Source organism: Aythya fuligula, chromosome 11, assembly GCF_009819795.1.
Source record: "Aythya fuligula isolate bAytFul2 chromosome 11, bAytFul2.pri, whole genome shotgun sequence".
NCBI classification, from domain to species: domain Eukaryota; kingdom Metazoa; phylum Chordata; class Aves; order Anseriformes; family Anatidae; genus Aythya; species Aythya fuligula.
This window is the reverse complement of record NC_045569.1, coordinates 5,486,335-5,499,405: the sequence shown is the minus strand read 5'-3', so window position 1 is coordinate 5,499,405 and position 13,071 is coordinate 5,486,335. Positions and strand designations below refer to the sequence as shown.

Below are 13,071 nucleotides of genomic sequence, written 5' to 3'. Positions count from 1 at the left end.
ACATTTGTTTAAACTGTCTGGGGAAAAAAAAAAAAGGCTTAAATAGAGTAGCATAGGAGTGAGACGAGGATAAACCTGGTTAAATAGGTTGTATTTAGGTATTGACTCAGAATAAACAGTTAATTTGCCTTGTACTGATCTATACTTAAGGTTCCGATATAAAGTGGGCAGCTGCATTAAAACTGATTGAAGCTACTGAAGTTTCACAGGTGATTCACTGCAGCTTGTATACAACACTGCAGAATATCTAACAGCTGAATGGATTCACCTAGTGTGGTTTACTTTTTTTTTTTTTTTTTTATGCTTTCTGTTTACACAGTAAATAGAGCACAGGCTCTTGCTTACACAAGATCCAGATCAGTCATGCTTTATTTAATAATCACCTAGCTGATGCCAGAATTCAACAAGTGTAATAGCAAGCTAAACAATCCTGGCTAAGAAGAATCTCATCTACCACTCATACTTCGTGGTAATGCTCATCTTAAACTTGCCAGCCTAGTCTGTCTCATCTCCAGGAGCTGGAGACAGAAGTCATAAGGCTGCTTTCAGTCAGTCACTTGCAAATACAGGAGTCACATGAGTCTGTGCTGTAAGTACAGTATATTTCTTTACATCTGCACTGTATCTAGCTTAACATGATCTGTGAAGCTAAGCAGAGCCACTTGTGATCTACATCTGTTTCTCTTTTTACCTCATTAAAATAGTTAGCACTTACAAAAAGGAAGCTGAATCCCTTCCCTGCAGAGGGATCACATTCTTGAATGAGGATAAGAGACCACTTCCTATATCTGAGGCTGTTAAAAAGACTAAATTTACTGATAGTATTAAAAGTGCTTTGAGTGCAGCTGAACAAAAAGTACTCTGGGTGAATTCACAAGCCATTATCTTTTCCTTTATGCCAGTGGGGTTAAAGGTAACATTTCCATTTGCTCTGAAAGCTTTTATTTCATCTGGTTGTATGGTCTCCGTATTTTATTTTATACTGTGAAAAGTGTATTTATAGCATTTCTTTTGGCACAGTCCGCTTTCGTCCTGTCAGATGACTGACTGTATTGTATGACAATCCCCAACATCAAGGAGCAAACTTTCACAGTGAGTTAAATAGTTACAGTAGAAATTTCGTGTAAGGAGTCCGGTGAAGATCTACATAACACAGCTTGTCTTGTTACCTGTACGATTAAAAGGTAAACTGCCGGCAAAGCAATAAACTGAAAATCAAGCTGTAGTTCTGTGAAGACTCCTGTCGGTTCCTCTAACCCTTACATTCCATCCGAAGAATGGTTTATGAACCACAGTAGGTAGAACTCAATCACGTATTTTAGAGTAGGTGCTGGAAGAGAAGTCTTACTGCAGGATAAACTTTGTTTTCTGAAGGCTAAAGAAGATTGTGTGGTCTTGTTTACTTTTAATTCAAATATATTTATTTATTTATTTATTTATTCCCTCCCTGTATCAGACAGCATGACCTTTGACTAAGAAAGAATTTCATTTTTCCTAGCACTGTTAATTGTGAAGAGGAGCTTCAAGGAAACTGCTGGTGTAATACAGGAAGATATTGCTCAGCCGCAGACATAACGTGCTTATCCACATTGTTTTCACCTTCATTGTATTCTAGCTTGGCCATCTCCCCACATACTATGTTAGTTACAGAATTAGATTATAAACTCACTGGGACATGAGCCACATCTTATCATACTTATATTTAGCTTTGAGCAAACTATCAGATCTCAGCAATTCTTGGCATATGATTATAACCAATGGCAGTTACTGCAGAAGCAGCCATCATCGCGTGATATTCCTCTAGCAGTCATTTTTTTCCTCCAAGAACAGGTTTTCCTCAGTAAACAAAACATAAATCTCAGCAGTGCTAAGCTCTGCTCAGAGGTTCAGACTATACATTATCTGCTGTATTTTGAAAGACTTAAGCTCATGCAGCACAATTCAGCAATAATTTCTATCCGATACACATCTGTCTTGTCTGTCGGAGGTCCTGTTGTAGGACAGAGGTTGCTGAGAAGACAATTTTTTAATGAAGGTCTCCGTGCTGCATTGAGCTTTCTTCCTTCTATACACCATGCATGTTTTAACCTTGAAAATTTTAAATACCAGTGTCTGCTAGGACTATGCCTGATAAATGCAATTTTTGTAGAATTATTCCTCTATTGTAGCGGAACATAAAAGTCAAAACCTGTGGTTATTTCGCTACTGCTACCCGTGGCTGCCAGTTGAAAAAGCAGCCTGATCTGACTTATTCGTCCTAAGCTCTCTCTAGTCAGCAGCACTATAAAATGTGGAGAAAGGCAGTGGTTCTGGAGAGCAGAGTTCCCTCTTCCAACCTGCAGAGGTACAGCAAACAAGCTGCCACACTACACTATTCAATTAGCTTGCTGAGGACAGCCTGAAAAAGAATTAGAATGTTAACACTTGAGACCCTGCTGCCAGCTCACTGCCGTTCAGTGCAGCATGTCTGTATGGCATCATCCTTTCCATCAGAGCAAACTAGTGTTTCTGCAGAATTAAGGATTATGGATTAAGCTTTATGTCATTTTTTTCCACATACATGAAAAATTTGCTGTTATAGATGAATTTTTCCTCTAGTAAGTAATTTCTTTACTTGCCATTATTCAGAAAGAACAATGTGTTAGTTTGCAGAAAGAGTCCAGATGGAACAGCCAGAAATACTTAAATCACTTTCTTCTCGTATCCCAACACTATGTAAAAACTTAACTCTTCCCACAACTCCATTTGTGCATGGCTGCATCACTGTACTAGGTAATCGCATGTTACCAAGTCATAAGAAAGAAATTAAAAATTGTAATTTCCAGAAATGTTGAAAAACAACAAACCATTAAAACCTCACAGTTCTGCTTACTACCTTCCAGTACTATCTTCCGGAGCCACCATGGTATCACCTCTCAGTACTATGCATTAAATCCTAGTAGCTGCTACATTCTGACATTTCTAAACTTTAATAACCTTGACTTTCTCTTGGCAGATTTGCAGCTTGATGCGAGGTGGAATAGCTGAGAGGGGAGGGGTAAGGGTAGGTCATCGTATTATTGAGATCAATGGACAAAGTGTTGTTGCAACTGCTCATGAGAAGATAGTACAAGCACTGTCTAATTCAGTGGGAGAGGTAAGGAAACTATTAAATACTTATCAAAGATTTAAAACTGTTGAATATTTCAGTTGGGAAGAAAAAGACAACATACTATGAATACCAACACCTCAGTAAAATGGAGTTGAGCACTAATAACAATTAACAAAACATTTTTGAACAATTATATATACATTTAGTATGTTTTTACACCTGTTCTCAAAAGTTCATGGCATGATTCTGAACCTCAGCCTACTGTTTGAATTAAACGAGTCAGTTAAGGGAAGAAATCACTTAAGCACATTAGCTATGAAAATGTCTCTTAGCTAACAACTACAGCAACTGCCATAAAAATAAATTAATATTCAAAGACCTGAGATTAAAATTTATATGTATTTTAATTCTTTCACTTCTATGGAGCATTTCCAACTTACCTTGGAAATAATTTAAGACATCTCTCTCCAGCACTTTTGGAAAAATCAGCGATGGATGAACAAGATCCTCTAGTTTATCAAAATCCCTACTGACTTTAGTGGTAGGATCATACACAACCCTGGCCAGATCTTCCACTAGGCTCCTTTGCCATAAATCAGAGGTAACTTGTTTTCCTGTGGAAAATGATACTTGAAAAAGAATACAGAATACATGCATGTTGGCAGGAACAAAGCTGTATAGGTTTCAACAGAACCTACATGCCTTTGTGATACCTGTTTGTTGCACGTTTCACTAAACACATGAGGACATCATGCAACTTGTTTTTTGCAGCATGAAGAAACCAAGGTATCAAGGCAGCATGTGTCTGGTGAGGGTCTATAGGTACTTACAGCTGTTACTAAGTTTCTGACACAACTCCCAGTACCTGATGTCCTATTAATCCCATTAGCCTGTAAGATCCCTCTGATGCTCATCACAATACTCTCTGCAAAAAGAACTTAAATATGCTAGCCATGAGAGAACCTGTGTCACCAAACCCTTAGCTGACGTTTAAGTGTTGGATGATAAAGATCAAGTTGTGTGTTCAAATGTTCATCAACAAGGAGAAAACATTACCCTCCCACAGGGGAGGAAAGTAGAAGAAAATCCAGGTTCAGTTAATATCAGAACAGCAGAACCAGTTTTCAACAAGGTTTGTGCTGCTTCATTAGAAATGGCAGTAATCAGAGTAGAGTATAACAGTGGACAGTTTAATTATCTTTTCAGCTGTGTAATGTTACTTCCTGGCAATTGTCATTGGAAAAAAAAATTCAACAGAACAGCTCAGCGGAACCAGAGAACTTTTAACTAGAAACATTGGTAGCATTCACATCTCTAGGAACCAGTGGGAGAGACAGGTTGGGACTTACGAATTACTTTAATAAGTTAGCAGTTCTGTTAATTTCTGTGTCAATCAATCAACAGATTCATATGAAGACTATGCCAGCTGCCATGTTCAGGCTTCTAACTGGGCAAGAGACACCCCTATACATCTAGCTTGTGACTCTCTCGCAGCAACATAAATAAATGATTCCATCAGAGCTGAAGCCCTCATAGCTGAAGAGAACTTTGTATTTTGTATGAATGAAAGGCTTTGAAGCTGACCTGAGGACTCTGACACAAGGAACAGACAGGTGTCTGCCTTTTCTCCTTCCTTTTGATTTCTTTGGCAAAAAGTAATGAGAAGGATGGTCAAAGACAATAATCACCGACACAAAATCTTTGTAAAACATTTAAGTATTTTGCAACATCTTCTAAACTCTTTTCTCATAAAACTTAAAACATATTTATTTGTAACCTTTATGTGGAGTGATGTATGTATGTCTGTCCTGTTTGATAACATGGTGAATGTGAAAACTTGACGAATGAGACTGCAGAAAATGGCAAAGACAAGCAATTAGACAAAGCTGCGGCTGCCTTGAGCTAAAAAAAATCCCAGTCCCATAAAGCGGTCCACTCTGGATGGCATGGTGTGATTTTAAAACTGGTGCCGAATAGATGGTATTTCAGTGGAAAGGAACGTGTGCAGTTAAAACTTTTAGATTCTAATGTAAAGAAAACCACTGTAGTACTTGGTATTGTTATGACAAGTGTAACCTGTTTGGCAAGGTGTGAACATAAATATGTAACAAGTGTTTCATATGCTAAATAAAGAATAATTGCCACAAGATAAAAATCAAAATATTTATTTAGATACATATTTATTTTTAATGCTTGTGATTTTTATGATTTAACAGAGTGATTTCATGGATAACTTATTGCACAGTTTTGTGTAATGTATGTGTTGGGCTGTTTTGTTTTTTTTAACTTTTGCATATTACTTTTTTGTTTATATTAGCTCTAAACGGGAAAGCCATGCTTACCTGTTTTCTGTTTTTTATAAAGCATTCTTATTCCTGAGGCAATGTGTTTTGAATGTGAATTGTTTTGACAAATAACCTAGCACCATCAGCAGTATTAGATTGTGTGTAGATTAAAAAAAAAAGTAGTAAAGTTGTATTCCTTATGACATAAATGTTAATTGGTGTAACTTTTTGTCTAGGTTTTTTTTTGGGGGGGGGAGGGGCAAAGCCTTGAAGAAAATACACTGTGACTTAAGAAGCCTTACCATGCAGTAACTAAAGAGCTTTAGATGACTGTACTTCAAGGAGTAGTGTGTTGCATGCAACTGACCTTAGGAAAGAATTAACCTAATATCACTAATAAATCTGAAATAATAAATAAAGCTTGCTTATTTTCTTTGTTGTGTAAGTTTACATAGTAAAAAAAACAAAACAAAAAAAAAAAAAACAACTAGAATATCATTTAATTCTTCAACTAAGTGCAGTTGCAAAGGTCACAGATTTTTTTTTTTTTTTTAAGGGAATTCATCTCTTGAATTAAAAGTTCATGTATCAGTATTATCATCTTTAGAGTAGATGTTTTCAGATAGCATACCTGGTTGCCACTGGATGTCACTGTAACTTCACATCAGTACAGAATCATGCTATACTTAAAATACATTAAAATGGATTATTCTGTAAAACTTAAACTACCCATCTTCAGCTACATTCATTTGTGACCTTTTCACAGGATGTCTGCCCAGCTCAGAATGACACAAATGAACCCAGTATATGATTAAACCTCAAATGGAAACTGTAACACTACTGACAAGCACTGCTGCAAAAAAAATTAAACCCTGAAACGTCAGCATGTGGTAGGTTCTTTATGAGAACCTTTTCTTTAAGGCCTTTTCCAATTTCCTCTGAGAGAGCCAAGATGAAGCTTGCACTGGAAGACATTGCTGGTAGACCTGTGTTTATGCTGGTAATCAAATTAGCATCAAGGATACTTTTTTTTTAAAAAAAAAGATAATTTTAAATTATTCAAAAATGCAGCAGAGCCACTAAGAAATGTTTTAGTAATACAATTATCCAGACTACTAATTGGAATAACAATTCCTTTTTTTAAAAAAAAAAAGTTTATGGCTCTGCTAGATAAAAATTCACCTAGTTTCCTATCACTTGGCATTTGTAAGTTTATAAACTCTTTTTGGAAATGCAGAATTTCAGAGACTTCTTCCCTAATGCACCTTCTGGACACAATTCACAGAGTACTTAAAACATCAGTTTTCAATAGCACATACTGCTCCATCTAAAACTCTGGAGCATTCAGAACAAAGTAAAAACAATTCACACTGCAACCTTTAGTATAATATAAAAAGGCAACATCTTGAGGGTGGGGCGGGATGGGCAGGGAGAGGGCAGAATAATAAGAATTTAAATACAGCAGATCAGTTAGCCTGGCATGAAAGACGCTGGAAAAATGAATTAGAAGCAGCACTGTATGTGCATATGAATCACCTTTACATTTCTATCCAAATCAGTTGTTGAAAAACCAAAGTCCAGAAATACTTTTTATTAAAACACTGATCATAGTTAAAACACTTTGAGGTACATTAAATAAATACAACTTTTAAGTTGTACAGCCAGTCTATGGTGGTTTTGAAATGGTTTTCAAGAAATGCTAGACATCATCAACAGCATTTCTCTAAGTACAGTGGAATATATGCATTTCTGGTTGAGAAAACATTTGTTACGAGTTTACTAATAAATCAGTTAAAATTTTTCAAAATGCAGGGCTGAAATTTACATTCAGAAAATCAGGTGTTCTCTTCCTGCTGTTGGAAAAAAGTAGAATTCCAAAGGAAGATACTTTTTCCATTTTAAGCCATCCACTACTTGTATTTCTCCCAGTCCTGGTTTCTTCCTTAATTCTCTCTGCTGGAATCACATACCTGTGAATATTATCAAAGGATGGTTTCCCGGGAAACTCCAATTAAACTGTGAGGCCTGTCCCGCTCTAACCTGCGAGTGATATGGGACCTGTGTAAGAAGGCAACTGGAGAGCTCAGAGCACCACAACTCTGAAGATGAAGATCTTGGAGCCGCTTTCTGGAGGTATTCGCACTCTGCTGGGAACTTGTAATAACCTGTTCATCAAAAGGGCAGAAATGGAGAAGGGAAAAAATGGGGGAAAACAGTGAAAATTTATTTCATTTAAAAGGTTCAGCTTCTGAATATTACATCCTTCAAGCTACCTAGTGATGGAACTCCCACAAAGGAACTGTGCCTTCATGCAGCCACCCAGAGCCTAGCCCACTTGCGTTTTTACAGCTGCTCACAGCTGAGTACGGCCTACTGGCAAGCAAAGGCAGGCTTGAGAGGCGTCAGGCCTCGCACCACTACTGTAGTATCATATCAGCAAAGGGGCGAGCAGGTATTTGTTTATATATGAATGAAAAGGACCAGTGGAAAAGGTGGCAGTTCTGCCTTATAAAAGATCCGTGTAAGAAGAAAAAAGAACCTTGCAAGCCTGATAAACAAGCATGTTGTTGTTAACAGAAGTATCCAACTGCTTCACAGATCTGAATTGCACAACCATTTCACCAAAATGCTGTAACTTCCTGAGTAGATTGCTGGGATAGCCTGGACTTGTACTGATAAATAACGTTTTCTGGCTGAAAATATATCTTTACTAGAATTTTTGCTTTATTGTGAAAAATCTATGTCCCCTTGGATCAAAGAAACCTGAACAGGGTAAATATTCAGCCACTGGTTTCTAGTTTAATGAGTTACATAAACACTCAAATTCTTTCATACTGCTTTGTTTGGGGATAAACTGTTTTTTTAGTTTAAATAAATTGTTTTCAGCTTTCTAACCTTGCAGATTTAATGACCTGCAAATCCGGTAAAGCAATAAAAATGTTAAAAGTTAATTCCACACTGACTCTCTATTAAGTATGTTATAGTAGTACTGCTTGCATAATGATCTGACTGTAAGGTTAACTGATACAGCGATGCTGCTTTGTTCTACTTCATAGTTAGCAAAAAACAATCTTGCAACAAGCTTTTTTAAATGCTGTACATTTCCTGCTACATCAAACTATCTCACAATAAAAATAAACACCCTGCAATTTAAGCATTACTATATCTTGTTTTAATACTTAGCAAATTTCCGTCACTTAGGGATCATCAGACTAATGCCACAAATACTAACTCATAATGGAGAAACAGCCCCAAACATGCATCCTTGATCATCTGTCCAGCTCTGGAAGGTCTACCATCAACCTGAACATGGTTAGTCAGTGCTAAGACCATTCTGCTTTTTGCATCTGACAGTGTAAAAGGAACTTCACTTTTATAGCTTTCATTCTGGCAACAATACTAGCAAGAGGTGATTCATCACCTTCCTTCCTGGAAAAAAAATTAATGAAATCAATAGACATATTATTAAACATGCATTAGATTATAAGTGTTGCTACCACTACTAGTTTTTTGTTTGTTTGTTTTAATATTTATATGATTCCTACCAAGCCTTGCATTTGTTTTATTCTCTCTCAAAACCATGAAGTGTCAATTATTTTTCTTAAAAATAGCAAGGGTCACTGTCATTCTTCTTGTCAGGAGAAGTAAGGGTAACTGCGGTGTTCTATTTTGATAGATTGTGGCCCTGCTTGTTTATCTCCTCTTTCTTTTCAGCTAGCAGCTAATGCTGTACAAATACATCTGCCTTAAAAAAAAAATAATAAAAAAGGACACAACAGATCAACAGATCCAAGTCAGTTCTTGAATCCATGCTATCTCCATGTATCACCACAAATTTATGTAGGGAATACTACACCTCAGGTTTAAAAAGCCTTTGGAAATAAGAGATATCGCTGACTACCAATGTGTAAACTCAGTTCCCTACAGATCTCTTTTAGGATTTTACCAGTACTGGCTTCAGCTGAAGAATTTAAAATGCATGTATAATTGCCTCAGTGTAAAATGCATTACTGCTTGATAAATACAAATTATTTCCTACTAAAGCCATGTTACCACAAGATATCATTTGTAATAATTCTCTGAACTATTCAAAACTATAAAAACATTTTCATAAGGCACATGTCTCATCAAAGTTGAGCAAATCTTTAGAACATGAGTGACGTACCTGGTCTATAATATTGGCACTGAAGATGGCTTCTTCCATGTGTCTTTCATCAGATTTTATTACTGATCGTATACTGTTCACTACATGACGTACTTCTGGAGGGAGATTACAGTTTGAATGTTCCAAAAATTTGGCAACTAAAATTTTGGTGTCTTTATATGCCTTAAGGTCCACTAAAGAGCGTGGTCGCTCTTTTGAGGCTGTTCGCAAAGCCTTTGGCTTTAAGTGGAAATCAATTTTCCTTGTATCCCTCTGTTTTCCAGTTGGTAGGAAACTGCTCAAAGAATGCTGACAAGCAGAGGCAGCCATATGAGAATCAGAAACAGGAACTAAAAGAAGGGGGGGGGAAGAATATCTTTAAAGTAAATGTTTTACACAAACCAGAACAACAAATAAAAACCACAAAACAAAACAAAACACACACAACAAGGCAAGTCAAGTATCTTCACAAAAGATTTTGTCATAAATTGTCTGTTTTCTCCAGAGATAACAAAAACATGTCATCGAGGAAACCTTTTAACCAAAGGTCAAGGTACAATTCATTCTCATGACCAAGAAGGGCTGTATTTAGGGAGAGTGTGGGAATAATTAAAGTGCTTCATAAATCAGGCGTTTTTGTTACCTTTACTTTCAGCGATTTCAGTGAACGTTACTGGTAAGGGGAAATGCCAGCTACTCGTTGTTACATATGTAACTTGGAATGTTTTAGCTCGTTTGGCTTTAAGGATAAAGTTCCCCTTGCTTCTAGGTAGGCCCCAAAAATGATAAGTGGGGAATCACATATGAGAGATTGGTGAGAAATACAGAGAAAACAAAAATGCTAAACTAAGAGTCTTCAATAGCAGCATTTGTGATTTGTGATCAAAGGCGGTGTCCAAAATAAATAAATAAAGCAACATAACAGAATGAGAAAGTTCTGCCTCCACGCCTCATGCTTGCATGTGTAGAGAATCCGTTTTTGCTCTTCACAGTATGCTGTGAGACAAAGAAACCCAATCCACTATATTTAGTACAAGAACCAGGAGTCTGGCAAGAGGTGTGCTCGGTGAACACATGTAAGTACGGTTCTGTTGGAATTGTACATCATGCATTTGTGCTGTTACTGAGCAATTTTTACTCCAAACTTTCTTGCTCATATTTCTCTATCAGGAGCTTATTTTAATTTTTAAACCAAAATAATGAAATCTACACAATCCTGCTTTAGAAAACAGATCCTCACCTGTTTCTAATGTTGCTGGAGATAATCCTGCATCTTGATGCCGTCTATAGGCAGGAGGAGTCCAGGCACAATGATCACCTTGAACCAAAGACAGACAGACAGAAACAGCACAATCAAGCCCTGTTATACTGTGCTGAGAGCAAGGAAAAATACATTTGGATCGTTTGGATCTTTTATCATCTCCTTTACAGAATGAATCTACTCAGCTGCAATACTACTTGCAAGATGTCCATTCACAAAGAGAAACTACTATATTCAGAAACATCCTGGGTAGGTGACCATTATGGTTACTGGTGATACAATTAATAACAAATGTTTCCAGAGCTTCAACAAACAGCTCTGGATGTAGCTGTCTTCTAATGACAGTGTTTCTGGGATGCCAGCACAAGCATTCATGATCACAAGATCACACTGTGCTGTAATTAACACTGCACTCTTTTTGATCTCAAGCTTCTGACAGGCAAGATGGAATAAGCCCTTCCACTCTGCTGGGTGTGTTTGTGCCTGTTTTCAGAACTGAAAACTATTTTAAACTTCTTGGTAGATTAGTAGAGGTTTTCTTTCATATCTTTAGGGAAAGTTTGTAATGAAAATAATGAAATGAAGTCAAACAAACATAAGATGCTGCACAGAAAAGTAAGCAAAGAGACAGCCACTGTCCTGTCTTGAATTTTCCTCATGGAGCTGACACACTGCAACACATGAATCACAGCATGCTTAATGAGAGGAGACACTCGAGAAGTTCTATCTTCCCATTCTTTATTACCCTGCTTAACAAACCTGTGCCAGAGACAAAACTACAATACTGGACACTACTCTGAATTACATGGAGCACGGACACTACCATAATCACCCTGGAGTATCCCAGGACACTCAGCTGACAGAGCCACGTGGTCATAATCTCTGCATTTTGGCATAGATCAAGTTTACTGAAACAAAGATCAGTGCTCAAAGTTGATTCTGTCCTCCTTTGCTATGATAAACTTTATGGAGAAAAGACAGGAAAATGTGCAAACCTCTCATTTGTAAGGTTCGCCCCCCCAATCCTCCCTTTTTTTTAAGTGGTAAAATTTTTTTATAGAGATTTTATGTGAATGCATGAGACTTAAATCAGGGAATTGGAGACTTAAAATCAGGGACTACACAGTGATTATAAAGACAGCTATTACACCAAACTTTTATCTAGTTTCTATACTAGAAATGACAGATACTTTAAAACAAAAACTCACTTTCAGCATTAAATGATAAATGGGGGAATTACTGAGTCCATCTTGACAAGACGTGCTTGAAGCACGTGACTCGTGTTATCAGTCTAAAAGCCTACCCAGTTGTTACAACCCTATTGCACTCATGCAACAACCCTGTGCCAAATAATTTATGCTCCAAACTAGGTGCAGTGCAATCACAGTAACATTCAAGGCCAATTTGAAAAATAAAAAAAGCCCTACACAGTTAACTTTAAGGTTGCACTTCTAAATCTGTTACCATTGACTTCTGTGGGCAGGTTAATCAGCCCGTGAGTTATTTTTTTTAAAGCAAAAAGACGGGATCCTAGGGCAAAGCTAAACCCCACTTACTGACCTGACCATTACATTTTCCCATTCGTGAAAATGCCTGAAGCTCCCCCAATCCTCAAATCCCCCAAATCTATAGCGTGTCTCTTACATGACTTATTAGTCTCAATGAGATGCAGTTAGACCAGCAGTCAGTTATGACAAACCTAGATCAAATGCTTCTTTAAGTGAGCTGAGTATAAAGAACTTCAGCTGTGTGTCACAGCTTAGGACAAGTGTGCTTAAGGGCTGCTACAAGCAGCCTGTACACGTTAGCAGAATTGTGCCACTTCTGATTTCCAAATAAAGGTCATCAACAAGTAGAGCGAGGAAGGTGCGTGAAATGAAGTAGTGAAAACCTTCACAGAGTAAAATTTTGCAAATTCTAGTTTGCCAAAAATATAAATGAAAGAAATGTGCAGATCTAAACTCAAGTGCTTCTCTTGAACATTCGGTTTTAAAGAGTCTTCTGTACACAGCATACCAGAGAACTAGGCCAGCACCAAGACATTCCCTCGGAGTTACCCCATCTCATGCTCCCGCTCTGCCATGTGTGACCAGTATCTCTAGAACTATCTCTGCTTCATTATTCATTATTACAATCTTTGCTAAGACCAGTTAAATCTCAGTCATGTTTAACCCCTGTTCTCAACTAGGGAACTTGGAAATTAGAATAATTCCTATAGCGATAATAAATTAAATATGCCACTCCTCCAGAAAAGATGATGGATGTATTTAGGACATGTTAAGAATGATGG

General features: G+C 37.2%; 2 protein-coding genes across 5 annotated transcripts in view; one reads left to right on the top strand and one right to left on the bottom strand.

Moving 5' to 3' along the window:
* Positions 1 to 5,819, top strand: part of APBA2 (amyloid beta precursor protein binding family A member 2) — a 97,131-nt gene extending 91,312 nt beyond the window's left edge. For all 4 annotated transcript variants that reach the window (XM_032195234.1, XM_032195237.1, XM_032195236.1 and 1 more), the window contains 2 exons: positions 2,996 to 3,136; positions 4,496 to 5,819. In XM_032195234.1, coding sequence (XP_032051125.1) covers positions 2,996 to 3,136; positions 4,496 to 4,567 — 213 coding nt within the window. In that variant the 3' untranslated portion in view covers positions 4,568 to 5,819. The remainder of the gene's footprint in view (positions 1 to 2,995; positions 3,137 to 4,495) is intronic.
* A 1,133-nt stretch (positions 5,820 to 6,952) lies between these two features.
* The window catches only part of FAM189A1 (family with sequence similarity 189 member A1), a 129,553-nt gene continuing 123,434 nt past the window's right edge, over positions 6,953 to 13,071 (bottom strand). Inside the window, exons 10-12 of the mRNA XM_032194951.1 lie at positions 10,761 to 10,838; positions 9,542 to 9,870; positions 6,953 to 7,541 (exon numbers count right to left, since the gene is read on the bottom strand). Coding sequence (XP_032050842.1) covers positions 7,359 to 7,541; positions 9,542 to 9,870; positions 10,761 to 10,838 — 590 coding nt within the window. The 3' untranslated portion in view covers positions 6,953 to 7,358. The remainder of the gene's footprint in view (positions 7,542 to 9,541; positions 9,871 to 10,760; positions 10,839 to 13,071) is intronic.